A 24128-nucleotide genomic window follows, 5' to 3' on the forward strand; every position below is an offset into this window, starting at 1 on the left:
ATAATTGTACCCGCAGTAAGCTGTGATCTGTACTAAAGCTCACAACATTGCTACAGGTGGTAGTTACAATGGCAAAACATCTAAATCAGCGTAGTGTTGACAAAGCATAAGAATCATTAACTAAATCCCTGTTTCATTACATGGAAGTCTCATCCAATATCATGTGACTTAGGGTAAATGATTTTGTATTTCACTATCAGTACAAACACATGCTAAAGTATATTCATGTTACTTCTTATCTCACAGAGGAAGAGAGTTGTGACAGTTCAAGCAAATCTTATTGGTGAAGGAGTTTCTATGTGACTTTTTCTAAGTAGCTATTTCCTTACATATCGTTACGTGTGAAAGTAGACTGAACATCAACCTCTCTCAGGAAGGAAGGACTGCAGAGGAGAAAATCTTACTATTTTAAAGTACTTGTGGTAAAATTCTGCTTCCATCTTAAGAAGAAAAGTTGGTACAGCATAATGTTATGCTTTTTAGATTGGTACTTACCTGTACTGTGAAAAGTTAACTTCTTTGGTGAGATGTATTTCTCGGAAAAGTTTGATATTGAAGATGACATAAACAAGAATACAGTCACTGCACATGAAGGAATCCCTTCTGGTATCTTGGTGAGTTCTGTCCCTGATATCCTCATTTACTATAAATATAGTGACTTCATTTTGTGTGGAATAGTGAAGTAGTTAATAGTCACAGTGGATCTGTTAGAGAAACATTTAGTTTCTGGCTCTTTTTGAGTTGCAATACTCTTTAGAAAAACCTTAATTTGAACTTCAGCAGACTTGATTTGGTTTCACAGTCTCTTTCAAAACTACATGCTAAACCGCAACTTCTGAATCTTTATTTATGTTTATTTACGAGCAAAAATGTATTTTTGTGTTTTTGCTATGTATACCTTGGCATACCCAGTTCCTCTGTTAGATATACCTCTGTATATCCAGTTAACTTTCACTGTAAAGAATATGAAGTGACCTAGTTAGAAAATAATTTTTATACGCAAACTGAAAAATGGAGTATAAAGTAAAAATTAATGAAACATTTTAAAAACATTATTTTAAATTAGGATTTTTATTCAAGTGACATTTGGAAGCTGCCAGTCCCCTGTTGTTTGTTATAACTAAATACAAGTAAATTATTGTATTTGAGTTGGAATATTATAGCTGCAGTTATAGTTTTGCTGATCTTGTAATTAAATATGTACAAAACTCTTAATCAAAATGACCAAGATACTAATAATTGAGGAACAAATCTAATAAAATTTTGAGTAAATGACCATCCTATCCAGTTAAACATAACTCCTACCTAATAAATATGTATTTTTACATGGGCAAAACCAGATACATTGAAGAAAATCAAGACTACATTCTTTTTTTTCTTTTCCATTCTTCCCTTTTCTGTGGTAGTAATGAAAAGGAGCAACCCTTTATTACTAGCTCAGAAGGTATGTTGCACTAGATACAATGTGAAATCAATAGAACAATTTAATTCTGTTGTCCATTAAGACCTCCACTGACATAATTTTTTCATAGTGATAGTTATGGTTCATTCCCTTTGTAGCGGAAACATCCTGTCAGTAGATTATGTGTTTGAAAGGTGAACTGTGTATCATTTGATTGAAAAAGTTGTTCTTACAACATGTATTAGCATGTAATACTTTGGATTTCACAAACAATACAATTAGCTAACCAAAAGTTGGATTAGTAAACCAGATAGAGTACACCAGGACTCTGAGCTAGGTTTTAAAAAATTGTTTTTCCATTTTTGAACTGAAGAAATGCCACAAATACATAGGAAGTTTTTCCTCTTCTTGTAGATGCTGTTCCAGTTATGTCACGTGCTTGCATATAGATGTTCCGTTAAAAGTTCCTAAACTATGAACAATGCGTATTAAGGTACATTGTATTACTTTTGCAGTATTCAAAAGTGTGCTATGTGCTTTATGGCAGATAGACATGGTCCCTGCCTCAAACCTTAAATTTAGAACTCCTTAAATTTGAGAATTCCCTGCCAAAGGTGTTTTAAAAATGTAATTTGAACCTCTAGTGTCTAGAATAAATCATATGTAGTCTGAGCTGAAAACTCCTGAGTTGTGTCCCATTTGCCATTATGAAATCTACAGTCTGAGGAACTGAGGCGAGTAAAATCTATTTCACAGGGGTATGGAGAGTTAATTTAGTTAATATTGGATTGAGTATCTTGTGCATGGAACAAGCTATGCTACATAACCTAGCTATTTTTAGTTTCATAAACATGTGACTTCATTTGCAGACTAAGTAACTTTTCCCCTGCTTCTGTATTTACTGTTACACTGTCTTAATAGAAGATAGAACAGGCAGTTTCAATTTTTTGCATTCTGTCATGGCTTTTTGCCTGAAAAACCTTTAATGCTGTAGGGCAGTGTTTTCTGGCGATGCAATTTTTTTGCCTCGTGCTTAGAGCCACAGCATGTTCCACCAATATTTGAATATTTTCAACTATAGAGAATCTTACAAATGCAAGCATATAACTTAAGTATTCAAAAACCAAGACCTTTTGAGCATTAAAAGTTACAAGAAGTTCCCCTCTGCTTTGGAGCCATCAGTATTGCTGGGCCTTTAAAATCTGCTGTTAACTCAGCAGTATTATTAACTAAAATTTAACTTTTGGCTATTACTCAGAAGTCAAGAGAGAAGAGTTTGACTGTGGCAGGTAGCATGCATGTTCTGAGTCCCAGGGACAGATGAAAGATAATTTTTTTTTTTTTTTAAAATGCTGTCACATTCATTAAGCCTAACTCAGCTTTCCCAGCAGACTCTCACCTTTTATATCAGCCATGGAAGCTAGACTGCTTTTAGGTGGTTCCAAAGATGAAGAGGAAGCCCTGGTTTCTTTCTTTTCTGTCTGCAGTCAAGGCAATGTGAGATTTTAGCTATATAAGCCTGAAAGTAAGAGGGGAAACATTACCGGAAAAGTTTCCTTGTAGCATTTCTAAATCTGTGGTCAGAACTGCTTATGTCTCACTGGTGAAGCATCTGCATGTATTTAAGCAATGACATTGCTGCTACTTGTCAAATTCAGTACTACTTACTTTAGGCTTTCCAGAGTGCTCTTTAAACAGTTAAATCACAATAAAAAAAAAAATCAGAAAACCTGTGGTCCTCTTGACGTATTGAGACTCCAGGCAGCTATACATTCTCAAGTATGTGGTGGTGTTTGACCCCTATTTGATCAATTTCATGTCACAGTTTGGATCTACTAAAATAACTTATCGGTAGTTCTCATTACCCCAAATAAGATATTCTGACTTCTTCTAAAATGTCGTCTTTTTGCACTTGAAACTTAAATGTCTGATTTGCAGCTTATTTAAAAAAGCCCTGGAAGCCCTGAACCTCAGCACCAAGAGTCGGTGCCGGTGTAGCTGGTGGAGGCAGAGTCTGCTGGGGCATCTACTGATGTACCAAAAGGTGTCCTGGGGGCGCAAGCTGGCTCCATGGAGTAGGAGCCCCTGAGGTAAACACTGCAAGGGAAGCTGGAGACCTCAGGGGGCTCAGTGCTGAGAGCAGTGGCTGTAAAAGCTGCGCCGCCACTTGTACTGTCAGCAGCGTAACAGCACTTGGCACTGTACTGACAAAGGTAGCCAAAGGAGAGATGAAAGAGGCGGGCAACTGGAAGCTGTACCCAATGGCTGTCTCCATTTCCTTCCCATCATCCAAAACCGCTGAATTCGAATCATGCCCGACAATATCGTGTGCATGTTTTATGTGAGCAGACACAGGGGAGCCCGGTCACACTCCCTCTCCGCAGAGGCAGTAAAACTTTGGAACTGGTGCCTTCAACACAACATCCATATCTCCTCCTCATACCTGCCAGGTTCTCAGAATACCACCACAGACGAGCTTAGCTGATTGTTCCCTATGCAACATTAGTGGAAACCCAATGACACCATTCTTTGCAACATTTTCCAGACCTGGGGTTATCCCCAACTGGATCTATTTGCCAGAACAACAAACAAAAAATGTCCGACATTCTGCTGCAGAGCAGGCCTGGGGAGACGCCTTTATGTTCCCTGGCCTGAAACTCTCATGCATGTGTTCCCACCAATGCCTCTGTTGCACAGAGTAATTCAGAAGATATGAACAAACAGAGCCAACATCATTCTCATAGCCCCAGCGTGGCCCAGACAAAAAGGTCTGTGCAATAGAGGCATTGATGGGAACGCATACATGAGTTTTGGTCCAGGTCTCATTTTAGTATTTCTTCCTGCACATGTCGGTCAAGCCACCCATTCCCCTTCCCCTACTCAGCAACCTCCTATCACAATGCAGGGGACAACTATTGCACCCCGACGTACGTTATCTCCACCTGAAGGCCTGGCTGATCAATGGTTCTCTAATGCGAAGTTAACCTATTCGGACCAAGTACGCACTGTTTTGCTACACAGCGAACACACAACATGCACACTACCTACCTTCATAAATGGAAATGGTTCACATCTTGGTGTGCTGACAAGCAGACCTCTCCAGTTTCTGCTTCACTCCCACTGATACTGGATTACCCGTTACACGTTAAAACATCTGGCCTCTCTACTAGCTCACTCAAGGTCCAACTCGCGGCAATCGCTCCCTTCCACCATAAGATTGACAACGTAATGGTCTTGCCCATCCAATCACCAAAAGGTTCCTGAAGGGTATCCAGACATTATATCTGGACATGAAACCGCCTGCTTCACCTTGGGATCTACACCTCATCCTCAAAGCCCTGAGGGATACACCCTTTGAACTGATGAATACCTGCTTCCTTTTCCGCCTATGCATGAAGACCGCCTTCCTCATAACAATCACATCTTCCAGACAAGTAGAAGAAATGAGGGTGCTTATGGCGGACTTGCCGTATACCACATTCTTCTGTGATAAGGTCACACTCCGCACGCATCCTAGGTTCTTACCTAAAATACACTCCTTTCACGTCAATGAACCTATACAGCTCCCAACATTTTTCCCAAAACCTCATGCTAACACCTTTTGAAGCAACAATGCACTCTTGATGTTCGCAGAGCATTATCCTTTTACCTGGATAGAACAAAAACCATTTAGGAAAACCCCCAGACTTTTTGTCTCTACTACTCAACATTCACAAGGAAATGCTATCTCTACACAGAGACTTTCCAAAATGGATTGCTGACTGCATACGCCTTTGTTACCAACTCAGACAAATACAATCTCCTACGTCTATTAGAACACACTCTACCAGAACTGTCTCCACCTCCATGGCCTTTCTCTGTAATGGCCTACTGTCTGACATTTGCAAGGCAGCTACCTGGACATCGAACTTTACCTTCGCTAATTACTACACTGTTATTCACACTGCAGTGTCTGACATCAGATTGGGTAGAGGTGTCTTGTCAACAGCCTTCTTGCCTCATCCGAAGTCCCAGCCATCCTAAGGGATACTGCTTTTCAGTCACCTGAAGTGGAGCACCCACAGGGACGTCCCTTGAAGAGGAGGAGGTGGTTACTCACCCTGTGCAGTAACTGATGTTCTCTGAGATGAGTGCTGCACAACCCGCCCTCCTCCCCTCTACTTTGGAATTCGTAACAGACTCCGTTGTAGAAAAAGAACTGAGGAGCCCCGGCTGTGTGTGTGCTATTCAAACACTGACAGCTTGAGAAACGTGCACAGCCTGTAGGGATACTGTGTACAAATCTCCAATCGTAGGCACTGAGATGCACCATTACCTGAAGTGGAGCACCCACAGGGACACTGATCTCAAAGAACGTCAGTTACCGCACAGGGTGAGTAACCTCCTCTTGCCTGCTGTGCATTCTTCTCCTCCTCCTCCTCTTCCTAATCAACAGTGTCTTCCTCGTTGTTGTCTGTGGCCGTCTGGGTCCCCTGGGAGGTATCCACAGAGAGTGTTTTCACATGGCACTGCTGTGTGTCCCTTTTTCCCCCATACCTTGTGCAATTTTTGGCTTAGATGTCAGCATTTCTTCTGCTGGTTCTGAGCTCTGCCTGCAGAGACTCTTCTCCCCACACAGCAATCAGATCCAGTGTGTCCTGTATGCTCCATGTTGGAGCACGTTTGCGTACCTGGGCAGCCATGGTCAGCTGTGGTGGTGAGCTCTCCACGCTGATCAAACAGGAAATGAAATTCAAAAGTTCCCAGGGCTTTTCCTGTTTTAGTGGCTGAAGTGCAGTGGAGTTGAAAGTGTTGTCCAGAGTGGACACTTTAGAGCACTCTGGGACACCTCCTGGAGGCCAAACAAATCGAAATACACCATGCTGTGTCTACACTACCCCTAATTAGACCTGGGAAGGTCGAATCTAGTGCTGCTCCTCTCGTTGAGGTGGTGTATAGGCGTCGATTTTAAAAACCCTTTAGGTTGGCAGGAAGGGCTCTGTAGTGTAGACAAGCTAATTATAAATTCAACCTAATACGGGGAATGTCCATCCAACGGCGTAGTGTAGACCATTCCTTAGAACAGTACCACTCGTAAGTCTTATGTTGTGGCAGATGTTTCTTCCTCTTCCCACCCCCACAAGATGCAGGAAGCAGCTCCTTTTGGATCCAGTGGAAACTGCTTCTTAAATCAGTCAAGGTTGCTTGAGAGCAATGTAAAATGTCATTGCTCCCTGTCTTCACTGGTCGAGAATTGTGACTTACCATATCTAAGCATTTCTAGTCACTGTAGTAGCTAGGTCATGACAGATGGTGGGCATGCCACTAACTCCACAGTTTTAAGAACTTTTCAAGCTTCTTGGCAGTGGAGGCAAAATTGGCTGAAGCTGCAGGTGGATTTTGATCAGCCAGAAGGGTTCTGGACTCAAGTGAAAAGCTAGTAAATATTTTTTCCTTAGAATTCTTGTTTAAAGCAATACCATGTTTTACAACTTTTAAAAATGAATTATTGAACTTATCTTTTACCTGATAAAACAACGCTGAGAGACCTCAACTTCTTTTTCCGCATCTCTTGTTTTTTTCTTTTTGAAGCCGATTGTGTATTAATGATGAGATCTACAAAGTTCCTAAGAGTACTTCAAACAGGAAGAGTTTAAAGTGGCTGTGCTATGAGCTAGACAGGCGTGTGACTTTTTTTCTGATAAATCTATTTGAAGTCAGTTTTCATAGGGAACGGATACAAGGTATATTTTTCAGTATTCCTTTACCATTGTGGTGGATTTAAATTTTCTGTAGGGAAACTTACAGTATTAGTGTCAGATCTTAGGAACCAACTTTAGTCTTGTCAGTCTCCCAAAGTGAAACTGAAAACTTTTAAACAATTACCTTCTAAGGTGATTCACAACAATATTTTTTTTGTTGGTGCTCACTGTTCAAATCCCAGTTACTGAAATAATGAAGTATTTATACAAGGACTAGTGGAGAGGCAAGAGTATTCAGACCTGTTGAGCCCTATGCTGCAGAAGTTTTTTAAAAATGAAAGATCTTAATCATTGACTTGTGAGGGCATTCTCATTTGTGAATCAATACCATGGAATTTTGTTAGAAGTGGCTAAAACTTAGCCTGTTGTCAGACATGACTCTTAAGTCCCCTAACCCTTCCTAAATACTTGTTGAACAGGATTTGGCACTGTTGTGAGGGTTAACTGTTGAACATACATCACAGAAATCAAGAAGCAGTACAGATGCTGCCTTCTTTAAAAAATTGACGTCTTGGTGCCACAAGTGTCCTGGGTTCATATTCCAGTTAGTAAGGCACCCTGACTGAAGAAAATCACAAGATGAGACTGCTGTCTCTGATTCACCACTGTTGATGTAGGTAGGTGTTTCAGCTGAAATACCTGTCTATCTCATCAACTCTGTGGCAGTATTCTGGTCTCCATTACCTTTGTCTGGACTGTTGCATATAGATGCAGGTTATCTACCTCCCACAATCTGCAGTGCAATCAGCCCACCTCCCAAAAAACTCTGTCCATCAACGTCTTATAGAAAAACTGCTGGCCAAGAGTCTTCAGTTTCTTAAACTAGTTCAGAACTGATATAACTCAAAAGATTTCAAAAGTTGTATGAGCATAAAATTGATATTATGGATTGGAGAATCAAACCCATTTTCTTTCTGTTTCATTTTTGTAATTTTAAAAGCATACATTGGGGGAAAAAGGTTTCAGAATGGTAGCCATGTTAGTCTGTATCAGCAAAAACAACGAGGAGTCCTTAGAGACTAACAAATTTATTTGGGGATAAGCTTTCGTGGGCTAGAACCCACTTCAGAAGCTCTTTCATGTTTAAAAAACATGATTTAAATGAGATGTTGTAGGTCACATTTAGCTAGGGAAAACTCTTGCAGAGGTGAGTTATAAATCCCTAAAAGAAGGGATTTTAAGATGATGTGTCAGTAATACTCTAAACTATTTCAGCTCTATTGGATGCTACAAGAATAAGTTCAATTTAAATTAATGTGATTTATGCTACTCCTAGTATGATTCTGAAAGCTCTGAACTGAAATAATTAATATAACAGAGATGGCTTGGTAGACACTGGCAGCAATCTTACCAGACAAACTCTGAAGAGTTTTTCCAGTATATAGTCTCTTGTTTAGGTTCTCTGAGAAAAACCTTGATCTCACAGTTCTATCAATGGAGTGCCTGTAAAAAAAACTTGTGCTAATCATGTGGCTTATAGTAAACAGACTTGTTGACAATTAAATGACATTGCAAGATTAAATTTGGTACAAAAATCTGACTTAATTTTTTCCCTTTTTTTTGCAGTCTCAGACTATGAATTACGTGGGACAGCTTGCAGGACAAGTTCTAGTTACTGTGAAGGAACTATATAAAGGCATTAACCAGGCCACTCTTTCGGGATGCATCGATGTAATTGTGGTTCGGCAGCAGGATGGTACATACCAGTGTTCTCCTTTCCATGTCCGATTTGGGAAGCTTGGGGTTCTGCGTTCTAAGGAAAAAGTGGTAAGTGTAGCAAATGGCATGGGCCTGGGGGATGAACCTGTCACTTGAAAGAAAAAATTATATATTTTTTCCTCTTATGCATGCACACCCTGCAGCAATGCTGAAGCCAGAACACTTTCACACACAGGCAGTATAAGATGATGGTTTTGAGGTCTGATAGATAATCTTTGGCTGCACAGTCATCTGATGAGGAATGGATCACTGCAAAGATAAGTGTGTGCAGATCAGGAAGGAAAGATGAGATTTCTGAGTGCTACACATTGAGCTTAATATGAGCCCAAGGGATGTATTGTCGTCCCATGGCTTTAGCTTTTGGAGCTTTTCCCAGTGCTGCTAGCTGAAGAAACATGGATCAAGTGGCTGATTCAGGGCTTTGGAGTGGAGCCCGGAGCTGGAGCTGCAGGTTTTTGCCTGGAGCTGGAGCAGAGTCAGAGCACAGTTCCAAAGCCCTGGATATTGTAGTACTGGGACCTCAGTTATTGCAGATTACTTATGCTTAGGGATTTTTATGTGTTAGTCATTACTCTCTTCCGCCTGTAACTTTCTTGATGCTATAAGAAATGTAATCAATACTCTACACACTTTATAGCAATCAAAGTTGCAAAAGAGTCTTATAACATGTTCAGGGGGTTTTCTCACACTTCAGTCAAATCTACCAGTTTGTCTCAAATTACAGCTTTTTACTAGTAAATGTGTATTTTCTTTTGTTGTTGTTTAAACGGGACTGGCTCTGATACACTGGAGGAGGAAGTGCTTCATACCACTTCTGGCCAACTGTAGTCACTGTATTGACTAGTTTAGGAGGTCTACCCTCCTAACATCTACCCCATCTTAGCTGGGAGGAGAGACACTGCAACATGAGATCTTTAGGACTAGGAGGAGAAGAAAAACTGAGAGGCTTTTGGAGAAGGTAAGAATGGCCATACTGGGTCAGACCATGGTCCATCTGCCTAGTACCCTGTCTTCTGACAGTGGCCAGTGCCAGAAGCCTCAGAGGGAATGAACAGAACAGGGCAATTATTGAGCGATTCATCCCCTGGCATCCAATCTGCCATCAGAAGTTTAGGGACACCCAGAGAATGAGGTTGTGTTCCTTACCATCTTGGCTAATAGCCATTGATGAACCTATCCTCCATGAACTCACCTAATTCCTTTTTGAACTCAGTTATATTTTTGGCCTTCACAACATCTCCTGACAATGAGTTCCACAGGTGGACTGTATGTTGTGTGAAGAAGTCCTTCCTTAGGTTTATTTTAAACCTGCTGCCAGATAATTTAATTGAGTGACCCCCCCAGTTCTTGTGGTATATGAAGGAGTAAATAACACTTCCCTATTCACTTTGTTGACCCCATTCATGATTTGATAGACCTCTATCCTATCCCCCTGTAGTCATCTCTTTTTCTAAGTTGAACAGCCCCAGAGTTTTTCATCTCTCCTTCTGTGGAAGCTGTTATATACTCCTAATTATTTCTGTTGACCTCTGTATCTTTTCCAATTGACTCTTTTTTTCAGATGGGGCAACCAGAATTGCACTCAGCGTTCAAGGTGTGAGCGTACCATAGAGTCATATAAATGGCATTCTGATATTTTCTTTATCTTATTTTCCGTCCCTTCCTATTGGTTCCTAATATTGTTAGCTTCTTTTCACTGCCGCCACACATTGAGTGGATGTTTTCAGAGAGCTATCCACAATGATTCAAAGATCTTTCTTGAAAGGTAACAACTAATTTAGACCCTATCATTTTGTATGTATGTTAGGATTGTTTTCTAATATGCATTACAGTAGAAACTCAGTTACGAACACCAGAGTTACGAACTGACTGGTGAGCCATACGCCTCATTTGGAACTGAAGTATGCAATCAGGCAGCAGTGGAGACCAAAAAAAAAAAAAGGGCAAATATAATACAGTACTGTGTTAAATGTAAACTATTTAAAAAAGATTTGACCAAGTAAGGAAACTGTTTCTGTGCTTGTTTCATTTAAATTAAGATGGTTAAAAGCAGCATTTTTCTTCTGCAAGTAAAGTTTTCAAAGCTGTCTTAAGTCAGCGTAAAAATAGTTCTTTTCAGTTTTGAAAAAAACCATGTAACATTTTGTTCAGAGTTATGAACAACTTCCATTCATGAGGTGTTCGTAACTCTCTTCTGCTGTGCTTTGTACTTAATCAACATTGAATTTCTTCTGCCATTTTTTTGCCTAGTGACCCAGTTTTGTGAGATTCTTTTGTCCAAAGTTTGTCAGCTTTGGACTTAACTACCTTCAGTAATTTTATATCAGTGACGCACCCCTGGGGTGCAATCTGGAACTGTGGGATCTTTGTGTCCCCTTAACTCTTCATCTGGGCTGTGTCTGTCAGTGCTGTGCTAGTGACAAGGAGGAAATCCCTCCAAGTGCTGCGATCACTCAGCCAACAACATGCAGGGACATACGCAGCTAAGTTGCATGAATGCTCTCCGAGCCACTCATGAAATATACAGGGGGAGACACCAGCAAATCCCTCTCCCCCACAGCCTTGCACCCCAGAAATTTACCGTCTTAACACTGCTCAAGACCTTCTCTTGAACAGTGCAAGCTCGTTAATTAGTTTGACACTTTGTCAAAGGATAGTGGATATGCACCATCCTTTGTAATCTGAGCAGATTCCCTAAGCACTTCAGATAAACTCACTGATAAGGATAAAAGATTAAATTAAACATATTAACTACAGAAAGATTGATTTAATTGCAGTTAACTCGCGTAATTAACTCAAATTAATTGTTGTTTTTAATTGCACAGTTAAACAATATAATTAATTGAAATGTTTTACATATTTTTGGATGTTTTTCTACATTTTCAAATATATTGATTTCAATTGCAACAGAATACAAAGTGTACAGGGCTCATTTTATATTATTATTTTTTATTACAAATATTTGCACTCTAAAAATGATAAACAAAATAGTATTTTTCAGTTCACTTCATACAAATACTGTAGTGCAATCTCTTAATGCAAAAGTGCAACTTACAAATGTAACTTTTTTGTTACATAACTGCACTCGAAAACAAAACAATGTAAAAGTTTAGAACTTACAAGTCCACTCAGTCCTACTTCTTGTTCAACCAGTTGCTCAAACAAGTTTGTTTATATTTACGTGAGATAATGCTGCCCATCATCTTATTTACAGTGTCACCTGAAAGTGAGAACAGACATTTGTATGGCACTTCTGTAGCCGGCACTGCAATGTATTTACCGTGCCAGATATGCTAAACATTCATATACCTATTCATGCTTCGGCCACCATTCCAGAGAACATGCATCCATGCTGATGACAGGAGTTAAAAAAAAAAAAAAAAAAAAAGTGACTGAGTTCATTTAGACAACACAGGGATAAAAATCACCAGTGGCCAGTTCTACATTCGCTGTCCCACGGTGTTAATGGGAGCTGCACCTATGTGAGATATCCCCAAAACTGCCCATACAGACAAAGCCATAGGCTGGTGAAACAGGGTTTGTGCCAACTGTGTTTAATCACTTTCTAAATTCAAGAATTTATGCTTCAGCTGCGGAAGTTGGTACTCACTCTGCTTGTGAAGTTTCCTTGTACAAGGCCCTCTACATAGAGCTGAGATTTGAAAGTCTTAACAAAGGATGAGAGAGACTCGATGGAAAGGCCCTTCAGTAATGTCTCATATTTATCTATCATAGACCATCTGCCATGCTCCAAAATTAAAAGACGCACGTTTCTGCAACAAGAGAAAAAAAGTACGATTGCTTTTTTTAATGGAGCATATTAATCACAGTTGATTTTTTAAAAAAAGAAACACCTTGCCGTTTCAGATGAGCTGTGGAGGAGGTTCCTTGGGCAGGACTGAAGAGGAGAGGAGGGTTTTACTCCCAGATATTTCCTAATTCCAACCAACAAAGGGTGTGTGTGTGTGTGTGTTGATGTGTGAGAGACCTGTTTTAAAACCCGAACGTTCTCAATGGGCTACCTTGAGAATGCTTGTAAGTTCCGCATGGTTTTGTCTTAAGCCTCCTATCATTCCCTCCTGGATCTGGGGCGACAGCTACGCTGCCCCTCAACTTAGAACGCATTATTTCAATAGTCTCGATGTTTCTAAGGACCGCAGGAGGTTACTCAGGTTCATCCTGTAAACCAGGATTTCACTTCATTTCGAGTTTCTCCCTTTTTGGCCTTTTGGCATCTGCGAGGTGTTCACAAATGCTATGGCAGAAAAGAGGTATCCCCGTTTTACCCGTACCTGACATTGTGTTGGTAAAGAGGCCACCCCGGACCCACAGTTTAGGCCAGTAGTCCAGCTCTATTAATTGACCTTTCAGATGTGGGGCCTGCTTGAAACCGAGCAGAAGGTCTACCTTCGGTGCAGAGGTTAAAGTTTATGAGCAGTACCCCAAATTCCTCTCAGGCCAGGGTTTCCTCCTAGAAATCTGCTTTCAGGCAATAAGGGCCCACGCTCATGACAACCCATTTTGTACATCAGACTGTTAGCACATGAAGACCGGTCCGCGTGGCACTATACGTAGTACAGCATTGCTAATGCTATGCCTCAGGACCCCTTCAAGGCATGGCTGGCCTCAGATGTACTCACCAAGCTGCCGATCCCTCCGACCACTCTGGTCTTCATCATTCTGCCGCACCGGTCCTTCGCCTCGCCTCAACTGCGGTAGAGAACGTCGCACCCTCTGTTGGATCACACATATCCTATGCGCGTCCCCATTTTGCCAGGAACCCAGCCCTCCATTATCCCTAGTTTCGTCGGATGTGTCAGTTTTAGGATGCGGAGCTCACCTAGGGCACCTCAGGACACAGGACCTGTGGTTCCCGGAGGAGCTCTCCCTACATATAAACATTAGGGAGCTAAGGGCGGTCAGCCTGGCCCGTCAGGTGTTCTTACCCACATCGTGAACAAGAACATGCTAGTGTTCACAGACAATATGGCAACCATGTTTTACCTCAACAGGTAGGAAGGGACTTGCTCTTCCTCCCTGTGTCAGGAAGCTATCTGCTTGTGAGAGTTCTGCATAATGCACTCGCTCCATCTCAAAGCTTCTCACATTCTGGGAGCCCGAAACAAGCTGACAGATCACCTCAACAGGTCTTTCTCCAAGTCATCTCGAATGGTCCTTTCGCTTTGATGTAGTAAGGGTAGTTTTCTAGTGATGGGAGACTCCCCAAGTAGACCTGTTTGCCAGAATAGGAAATGTCACCAGTTCTGCTCCCTGCAAGGCCACAGCCCAAGCTCACTCATGGATGCTTTCCTGCTCCCTTGGATGAGGCAACTGTTCTGTGCATTCCGTCCTCATTCCTCTCGTGCACTAAGTCCTGCTTATGAGCAAGCACAAGTCATTCTCGTAGCCTCAGCCTAGCCCTACCAGCACTGGTTCGCCATGCTGCTAGGCCTTTCAGTAATGACTCCAATGCTGCTTCCTTTCCTCCCAGACCTGATATCACAGGACCACGGTCGAATGTTCCACCCAAACTTCAGTGCCCTCCACCTAACAGCTTGGAAACTCTATGGTTATATCCCGAGGAGCTGGTCTGTTTGGAGCAAGTCTGCCAGGTTTTGCTATGTAGCAGGAAGCCCTCTACCAGAGCTACGTAACTTGCCAAATGGAAGTGTGTTTTCCATTTGGTCTTCCCAGCAAGGGGTTTCACCCATCTGGTCGTCACTGCAGACTGTTCTAGAGTATTTGCTACATCTGAAATAGCAAGGTCTAGCAATTTCATCAGGTGAAGTACTCCTGGCAGTGATTTTGGTGTTCCACATCTCAGTGGGTGACCAGTTGGTTTTCTCACATGAGATAACTATTGGTTTTCTCAAGGGCTTAGAAAGACTATGCCCACAGATTTGGGAGCTCATCAACTATGGGACCTAAACCGGTCTTGTCAAAACTCACAGGTCCCCCATTTGAGCAACTGGCAACATGCCCCTTGTTGTATCTTTTCTGGAAGGCTATCACTTTGGCAAGGAGGGTTTCAGAGATCAGGGCCCTTATGTCAAAACCCACATACACAGCCTTTTTTAAGGACTAGGTACAGCTTTGTCCTCATCTTGCGTTCCTCCAGAAAGAGTTTTTGCAATTTCATGCCATTTTCCTGCTGGTTTTCTCTCTGAAACCACACGCAAGCAGAGAGGAGCAATGTCTCCATACTCTGAATGTTAGACGCACCCTTGCTTTCTATATTAAGAGGACAAGACCGTTCTGTAGATCCACATAGCTTTTTGTGGCAGTGGCGGACAGGATGAAGGGCCTTCCTATTTCAGGTCAGAGGATTTCATCCTTTATCACATCATGCATTCACACGCTATGAGCTGGTGAGGGTCCCGCCACTGGCTATAGTGATGGCCTATTCTGCAAGGTGCAAGCTTTCTCAGCGGTGTTCCTGGATCAAGTCCTGATCCAGAACATCAGCAGAATGGTGACTTGGTCGTCGGTACATACATTTTTAGTCCCACTGTGCAATCACCCAGCAAGCTAAAGATGATGCTGGATTTGGTTGAACTGTGTTGCAGTCCGCATGTCCATGAATTCTGATCCTACCTCCTATGGTACTGCTTGGGAGCCACCTAGCATGGAATGGGCATGTGAAAGCACTCAAAGAAATAAAAACAGTTACTAATCTTTTCATAACTGTTGGTTTTTGAGATGTGTTGCACGTCTATTCCTGACCCACCCTTCTCCTACTCTGTCAGAATTGGCTGGCAAAAAGGAATTGAGGTATGGGTCAGATGGACGCCTTATACCAGCACATGAACAAGGGCACCAGAGGGTGCTAGAGCAGAACCAATGGATATCACTGAGGGAAAAATTTCTGGTGACTACATGCAGTGTGCACACCAAACATGGAATGGACTTGTGCAACGTATGTTGAAGAACAGCAGTTACGGAACCTTTAGTAACAGTTGTGTGTGTGTTTTTTTTTTTTTTAACTACTGGCTTCATCATGTCCCACTGTCAGGGGCAATTCCAGGCCCCAGCACGCCAAGCACATGCTTGGGGCGGCATGCCGTGGGGGGCGCTCTGCCGGTCACCAGGAGGGCGGCAGGCAGGGCTCCGGTGGACCCTCCCGCAGGCATGCCTGCAGGAGGTCTACCGAAGCTGCAGGACCAGCAGACCCTCTGCAGGCATGCCTGCTGGAGGTCCACTGAAGCCGCGGGATCGGCGACCGGCAGAGCGCCCCCCGCGGCATGCCGCCGTGCTTGAGGTGGTGAAATGTCTAGAGCTGACCCTGACCACTGTTAATAAGTAAGCATTCCAAGTGTAAGTTCATTATCACATTGAGGATGGCTCCATCTTATAAGTGTGGTTTTTTTCCATGTTAATCTTACTCCTGTTGTGTGTAACCTAAAACTTCATCTTCCTGGCAATATCTGTACTAGCTGCCATATTTGATATAGGCTGTCAAGTGCCCCTAACAAGGCAAAGGGACTAAATAGAAACAGATTTGTCATATTCAGACTTTAAAAGTGAGCAAAAAGCATATGGCTGCAACTTTTTAAACAGTAAGACAAGCCCATTGTATGTCCTTGTGACAAATACTGGGAATATAACCTCCAAAACTAAATACCTTTGAGTGGATTAAGCTAAATGAATGTCCAGTTGCCACAAAATAGGTGGCTTCACATTCACAAAATGAATAGTCTTGATTTGAATATTGAAGTTTCCTATTCTGTCTGAATGTTTTTGGCTGGAATTAACTTTGCTGCCCAGGATTTCATCATGGGAAAACAATATAAAATGCTGAGGCATTTACTCGTAAAACTTCACTCCTAAGTTCTAAAACAAATTTGATGCATACTGTTATTTTTGCTTTCTTATTTTGAAGTTCATGGATCTGAGCAAGAAGGGTAATCTCTTACCCCACCCACCTGCAACTAGTCTAACTTGGAGTACCTTTTACATTGGAAATACAATGGAAAATGGGGAGTCATGTGTCTTGTCTCCATTGTCATGTAAGCAGTACAACCAGTAGCAGCATTAATTGAGCTTCAGAAAGTAGTACACAAGACCCTCACTAGAACGCGGGGTTTTGGATCCATCTGCGGTCCCATGTTAACACGGGGACCACGTTACGATGGATTCCAATGCAAGTAATTAAATTTGCAGAGTCCTGCGCTATAAGCGAATTTGCGCTATATAGACACGCGTTCTAGGGAGGATCTGTTGTAGTCAAAACTCATGCCCAGAGGAGTATTACGGCTGATATTACATAAAATAAGGAACCAAGCCTTTAAAAGGTATTCAAGAGCAAAAACTGTTTATCTGCCATCCAGCATTCTGACCTTCACTCAGGGCTTGACTACACTAAAAAATTAAGTTGACTTAAGTCGACATACAGCATCCACAATAATTCATAGGATCATAGAATATCAGGGTTGGAAGGGACCTCAGGAGGTCATCTAGTCCAACCCCCTGCTCAGAGCAGGACCAATCCCCAACTAAATCATCCGAGCCAGGGCTTTTTCAAGCCTGACCTTAAAAATCGCTAAGAAAGGAGATTTCTTAACCCATTCCAGTGCTGCACCGCTCCTCTTCATGAAAGGTTTTTCCTCCTATCAACCTAAACCTCCGCACAGCAACTTGATGACATTATATCTGTGCTTTCTCTGCTACCACTGGAACATCTAGATCCTCCTGCTTTGGACCCCTTCCAGGATAGTTGAAAGCAGCTATCAAATCCCCCTCATTCTTTCTCCTTCTGCAACTAAACATCTCAGTTCCCTCAGCCTCCTCCTCATTAAGTCATTGCGCTCCACCCCCTAAATCATATTTGTTGACCCTCCGCTGGATCTTTCCAGTTTTTCCACACCTTCTATAGTAGTGGGGTGCCCAAACGAACACGTACTCCACATGAACGTCTCTACCAATATATAAGGGGGTAAGATCTATCTCCACGTATCTGCTGCAGTGCATCTACTTATACAGCCCAAAATGCTTCTCGTCCACTGTTAATCCGTAGGTCCTTTCTGTGGAACTAGCTGCTAGCCATTTGGTCCCTGTCTGTAACCAGTGCATGGATTCTCCATTCCTAAAATGCGGACTGTGCACTTGTCCTTAACGAATGTTGAAACCTCATCAGATTTCTTTTGCCCAATCCTAATTATGTTACAGGTTCCCTCTGTATCCACCTAACCCCTCCAGGGTATCTGACCACTCCTCCCGTTCAGTGGTCAATCTCAAACTGGCTGAGACTTGTATGTTTCATGCATCTTTCCAGAATCATTATTAGAAGATTTGAACAACAGCCCAGGGACTACCTTCCGCGGCACTACCGCTTTGATACTGTCTGCCAACTAGGGACATGAGCGATTGTCCTACCATTTTCTATCACCACCAAAAGCCATTCATCCGCCTATACTTCTTTAACGTTGCTGGCAATAAACTGTGGGAGACCATTCAAAAAGCTTTGCTTAAGGTCAAGAATAACACAGTCCACTGGGCTCATACCAAAGCCAGGTATTTCATCATAAGAAGGCAATAGTTATCCGAGCATGACTGCCCATTGATGAATTATGTGATCTTTCTGACACTTTCATCTCCTCTAAAGTTTCAGAATTGATTCTTGAAGGACTTGCTCCATGATTTTTCCGGGACTGAGGTGGAGGACCTGGCAGTGTTATCCCGATCCTTCTCCTTCCCTTTTTTAAGATGGCACTTACATTTGGCCTTTTTTCAGTCAATCAGGCCTTCCCGATCGCCAATGAGTTTTCAGAGATATGGCCAGGCGTCTCAAGTTGAATGGTAGTTCAAAATCCCCACACAAAACTTTTCCTCGTCAGATGGATGCGTCTCCACAGAACGCTTCTCCGATAGTGGAGGTAATTGACGTAGCCCGAGCCCCACAGCGACTGAACTGCAGCTGGATGCTGAGCTCCAGTTAAGGTGTAAGATTAAGCATGTGCTAATCTCAATAACCTCCTAATCTATCTTCCTAATAAAAGCCTGAGATTCTTTTGTTGGTAGGAGTACAAAATAGTGAGTATGACAGTCTTTTATGGGGAGAACCTGGGCAGTTGGGTGGAGTTCATAAAGTGGTCAGGCATAAATAAAAATAATATCAAAAAGGAACAGCTTAAGGAAATATTTGTTTTTTTGTGCTGTGTAGTGGAAGATTACTTCTACATATTAATGTCTTTGCTACCCACGAATTGATATAGAAATTAATGGATGATCACAGTTGACTTCCCCAAACAATGAAAAAAGCTTGAGGTGGACATAGGAGAAGCTTTCTTCGTACAGGAAATGAAGAAGATTATTTAATGATAGTTTTGTGAGGCATTTAAGAGTACATTAGCTGAGTACATTGTTTTAGTTAGTTATATGCTTAGTAAGTCTGCTGCTGGTTCTCATGTCTCAATTATTAAAATACAGCCATTTTATAATTGATTTTTATATGCTGATTCATACAACTTGCATTATCTTTCTGCCAATAGTTCAATAATAACGGTATCTAACCTCATTTTCTGGTGCAGGAAAGTAACACAGATCCTCCATTATCACACTTTGTTTTTCAGAGTGTATAAGGAAGATGCTGACTTTTCAACCTTGTTTGCTAACAATAATATATTTATGTTATTACTGTTTGGGTGATGTTGCACTTACAAGACTGTGCAGTGACTATTAACTACTCTTTGCAAGTGATTCAAGTCACTTGAGTGTTACTGATCTCAAGTATGTGGTTTTTAATTGGCATGCTGTGCAGTTCTTATCTCTGATATTCACTAAGTTAACTTGTTTTCCAAAGTACCAGGGGTATGTCTACACTACAGAATTATTCTGATTTTACATAAACCGGTTTTTGTAAACAGATGCTATAAAATTCGAGTAGACGCAGCCACACACTAAGCCATTAATTCGGCGGGTGCGTCCATGTATCCGAGCGAGCGTCACAATTTCCGGCTGTTGCACTGTGAGGTAGCTTACCCGTAGCTATCTTATAGTTCCACATCTCCCCCGCCCATGTAATTCTGGGTTGAGATCTCAAATGCAAAAACAGTGTCGCGGGTGATTCTGGGTAAATGTGGTCACTCAATATCCTTTACTCGTTGAAAGGCAAACGGGCAGACATAGCATTTGCACCCTTTTCCCGCGAGTGCCTGGAAGACGCTAGAAGTCATGGCAAACCAGAAGCCTGTTTTGTATTTGACCCTTCAGGCATTGGAGCTCAGCCTAAGATATCTTCGGGTGACTGGTGGGATAGCTGGTAGATACCTCAGTAACCCCTTCCCTCCTCTAGAGATCCATTTGATGCTTGGTTTTGTTACGCTTGTCACACCAGACCACTGTGCTGCGGACACTGTCTACAAGTCAACATGCAACGAGATCTGTGGGACTCTATCTTCATTAGCACTGAGGAATTTTTTCAAATGCTTTTGTATTTCGTCTTCTGTACAGATCTCTGATAGAACAGATTTTTCTCCCCATCAAGTGATCAGATCTGCTATCTGCCACGTACAGTCCATCTTGAGCTCTTTGTGAGTTTTGAGGGACTGAGCATCACCACCCGTGCTGTATTTAGCTCACCCGCTGGGAAAACAGGAAATGAAATTCAAAAGATTCGCTGGGGCTTTTCTGTCATTCTCTGGCCAGGTTGCATATCCGAGTTCAGATTTGCTTTCTAGAGCGGTCAACATGATGGCTAGTGTGGTGATACCGCCGGAGGCCATACCGTTGCATTTACGGCCACACTAACCCTAATACCGACATGGCAATACGCCGATTTCAGCGCTACTCCTTATCATCGGGGGGAGTACAGGAAATCGTTATAGTAAAGAGCCCCTAATTAATAATCCGATATAAAGTGCCCGCTCGCTTGTTGTTGGAGGGTTGCAGGTTGAAATATTTATAACGCTGCTAAATTCGGTTTAAACGCGTCTGTACCAGGCCTAGAGAATATTGTAGTGGCTTGGTTTCGTGCATTACAGTTGTCCTGATATTTCCCCCAAGCCTCTTGATTTGTATTTTCAGGCTTTGCTCGACTTACACATATCTGTTGCCTTAAAAATATAGCCTGGGGATGAGGTAAGCCCAAGAGTAAATAGTACAGAATAGTTACTGCTTAATAAGAAATTAAACTATCAACCAAAAAGTATACTCTGAGGCTTGTCCTACATTATGCAGGCTTTTAGCTCACAAGGGTTGTTCGATACTCTTGTTTGCTGAAATAAGTCAGCGTATATTGAATGCTTCTATTGGTATCATCTAGTACGGGCCTTTTTGCAAAATACTTCCAGCCTCATAGAGTTTGGCAGTAGCTTTGTTAAGCAGGAGAGCGCCTGCCATTTGTGCACTGCCATTTTTCCCTAGTAGCCAACTTTGTCTTTGAGTCGAGTTGGGCTTTTTGTCCGCAGTGAGACAAGCCCTTAAGTGAAACAAGATGGTTCCACAAAACAGAGTTATGCGTAATAGCTATCACACTTTAAATTCTACATCGCCCTACATATACTTTTCACTAACTTCGCTGAATAGACAAGCCTTACTTCCTTCAGTACTTATATTCATAGCATAATGTATTACGCATGCACATATGTCAAAGCTTGTCTAAGTTGAATGATCTTTGGTGAAATTCGATAAAGCCTCTCTCACACATCCTGGTCAGGGGAGCTTGGGTTCACAGACATTGATATTTTGGAGGAATAGGAGGCATACCAAAAGTAAACACCTTTTGACAAATGACAATACAAACACTTAGATTATTAAGGAATGTCTGATCAAAGTCATGAACTTTGCAAAATCTTACTGAACTAGCTATTGGATACGGGTGGTGGGAAAAATTGGCAGTTTCTTGTATTCTTATGAAATAAAAAACACACTGTTAGACATGTGTTGTGACTCATTCACAATGGAAGGGAAAAATGAGCAATCAGATTATTAATACCCAATTAAATATAACTTGTGGAAGAAAACCATAATGTCTAGGAAGAGATGGAGTACTCAGATTCTAACAAGCTAAAAAGATCTAAGTACATCGGGAAGTATGAAGCCTGTCCAGCAGTCAAGTAGGGCCACTGAATGATTGAGCTTCTACAGGAGCACTCAAGAAGAACTGTAGAGAAGTTACATTAATTATTTGCATCAGTCTCACTGCAGAGGATCGTGCAGGGAGTATCCCATACCTGAGCCATATTTTTTAAGGCAAATTGAGGAACTAATCCCAGACGTTGAAGTGTCCAGTGTAGAGCAGGTTTTTAACAAATTGTATAACTTAAACAGTAATAGTCACCTAGACCAATGTATTCCATCGAAGTGTTCTTGAAGGAACTCAAATATGAAATTGCAGAACTACCACTGGGTAATGTAATCCTTATATTAAATCAGCTGCCTGTACTAGATTAACTTAAGGGTAGGTAAATTAGACCCAATGTTTAATAAAAAGGATCCAGAGGAGCTGGAGTTACACCAATCTATTGAAATTCTTTGAGGGAGTGTCAAACATGTGGACAAAGGGATCCAGTGCAATATATTGTGTATTTGACTTTCAGATTTGACAGGTCTCTCACCAAGGCCTCTAAGCGAACTAACGGTCAGAGCGATAAGAGGAAGGTATGTGCCTGCATGGTCTGTAATTGGTAAAAACGACAGGAATATCAGGTAAGGATAATGCGTCAGTTATTCATAATGGAAAGAGTAAAATAGTGGTGTCCCCCTGGGGATTCTATACTGGAAACAAAGTATGCTGTATCAACAGATCGGAAATACAGATAAATCGTGAGTGGCAATTAGCAACGATACAGAATTACAATCATGATAGGGCCTCTCGGTTGTCAATAGAGGTCGCAGAAGTCACGGATTACCCGGAAGCCCAGAGACACAGCGCTCAGGCGGCCTGGCGACAGCCAACACTGGCCGCTGCTGGATGTGCTTGCAAGTGAGCCACTCAGGTGCCCTGCAGCCAGCCTACACCAGGGCCTGCTGGAGCACCAGGCCACGTGCACTATCCGCTGCTTCTGGTGGTCCTGCAAGCTAGCCCTGGGAACGTCTGGACAACAGCCAGTGTCAGACTAGCCCTAAGAGATCACCTGAGCACAAACAAGTCCGCAGGCAGTGATCAGCTTTGCAGCTTAGGTGCTCCTGTCACGCGGTCCCTCGGCGCCAGAGCTTCCCCCTCCGTGAAATAGCGACAGCAAAACAGAAACCACCGGGCTCCCCTTTGCATTGGCCAAAGCAGAAGTGGTGACCCTTCCGCCTACACCCCCCCCAGAAACAACACACACAGCTAGTGCTGCGACCTCCCCAGTTCCCCCCAAGAAGTCAATCGGGAATATTTATAAGTATAGGCAATAGGGTTTTTATTTTGGCAGGGGTTTTTTTTTTGTTTTGTGTTGGCCCGTTGGAAAACCCGGGTCCCCCAATGGGGGAAAAACCTTTTGCTCCGTTGAGTAGAAATCATAGCCCTACTCATGATGTTGAGTCCAAAGCAGACTGTGAGACGTACAAAAGGGATCTCACAGAACGGTGGACTAGGCAATAAATGGCAAGATGAAATTCTTGTTATAAATGATAAGTAATGCATGTTGAAACACATCCCAACTACACATACACAGATGATGGATAAATTATCTGTTACCACTAGCAGAAAGAGCTCTCCTCATGAAACATCTTTCATTGCAGCTCACAAACTACATTTATTTATATTGTTAGGCATTAAGGAAAGGGACAGAAAATAATAATGCCAATAATAAACCATGATATACCGCCCTAAATACTGGATACTTCAGAATATTTAAATTGAAAATGACTAGAGAAGGACAACAATGATAAGGGTATGGAAAATCTTTTTATAAGACTGACTTCTCGTCTGGAAAGATACCAGTAAAAGCGATATAACACAGTCTATATACTCCTTACATAATGAAATAATAGAGGTTAAAACAAAACAAAAAATTCACACAATGCAGCAGTCACTGTTGAACACATTGCCAGCAGATGTTCCTGAATGGCCAAAAACTAATATTATGAAAGTCCAAAAAAAGAAATTGGATAATTCATGGAGAATAGATGCCATACAATGGTTATTAGCCCAGAGAATGGTCAGGGATGCAACCCTGTATGGGTGTCCCTCTGATTGCCTAAAGGGAAGTAACTCGTTGCACTGTTCTGTTACTCCGTCTAAGCTGCATTAGGCCCGATTGTCAGATCACTGATAGACATGGATCTAATCCAGTAAATGGATATCTTAATATAACAAACATGATAAAATCAAAACTGAAGCA

General features: G+C 42.0%; 1 protein-coding gene across 1 annotated transcript in view; it reads left to right on the forward strand.

Annotated features, from left to right (window-relative positions):
• Positions 1 to 281: 281 nt before the first annotated feature.
• LPIN2 (lipin 2) overlaps positions 282 to 24128 on the forward strand; it is a 76484-nt gene continuing 52637 nt past the window's right edge. Inside the window, exons 1-2 of the mRNA XM_075062019.1 lie at positions 282 to 614; positions 8710 to 8910. Of these exons, the coding sequence (XP_074918120.1) occupies positions 528 to 614; positions 8710 to 8910 (288 nt within the window). The 5' untranslated portion in view covers positions 282 to 527. The remainder of the gene's footprint in view (positions 615 to 8709; positions 8911 to 24128) is intronic.

This window comes from Chelonoidis abingdonii, chromosome 2 (genome assembly GCF_003597395.2).
Source record: "Chelonoidis abingdonii isolate Lonesome George chromosome 2, CheloAbing_2.0, whole genome shotgun sequence".
Classification (NCBI taxonomy): Eukaryota; Metazoa; Chordata; order Testudines; family Testudinidae; genus Chelonoidis; species Chelonoidis abingdonii.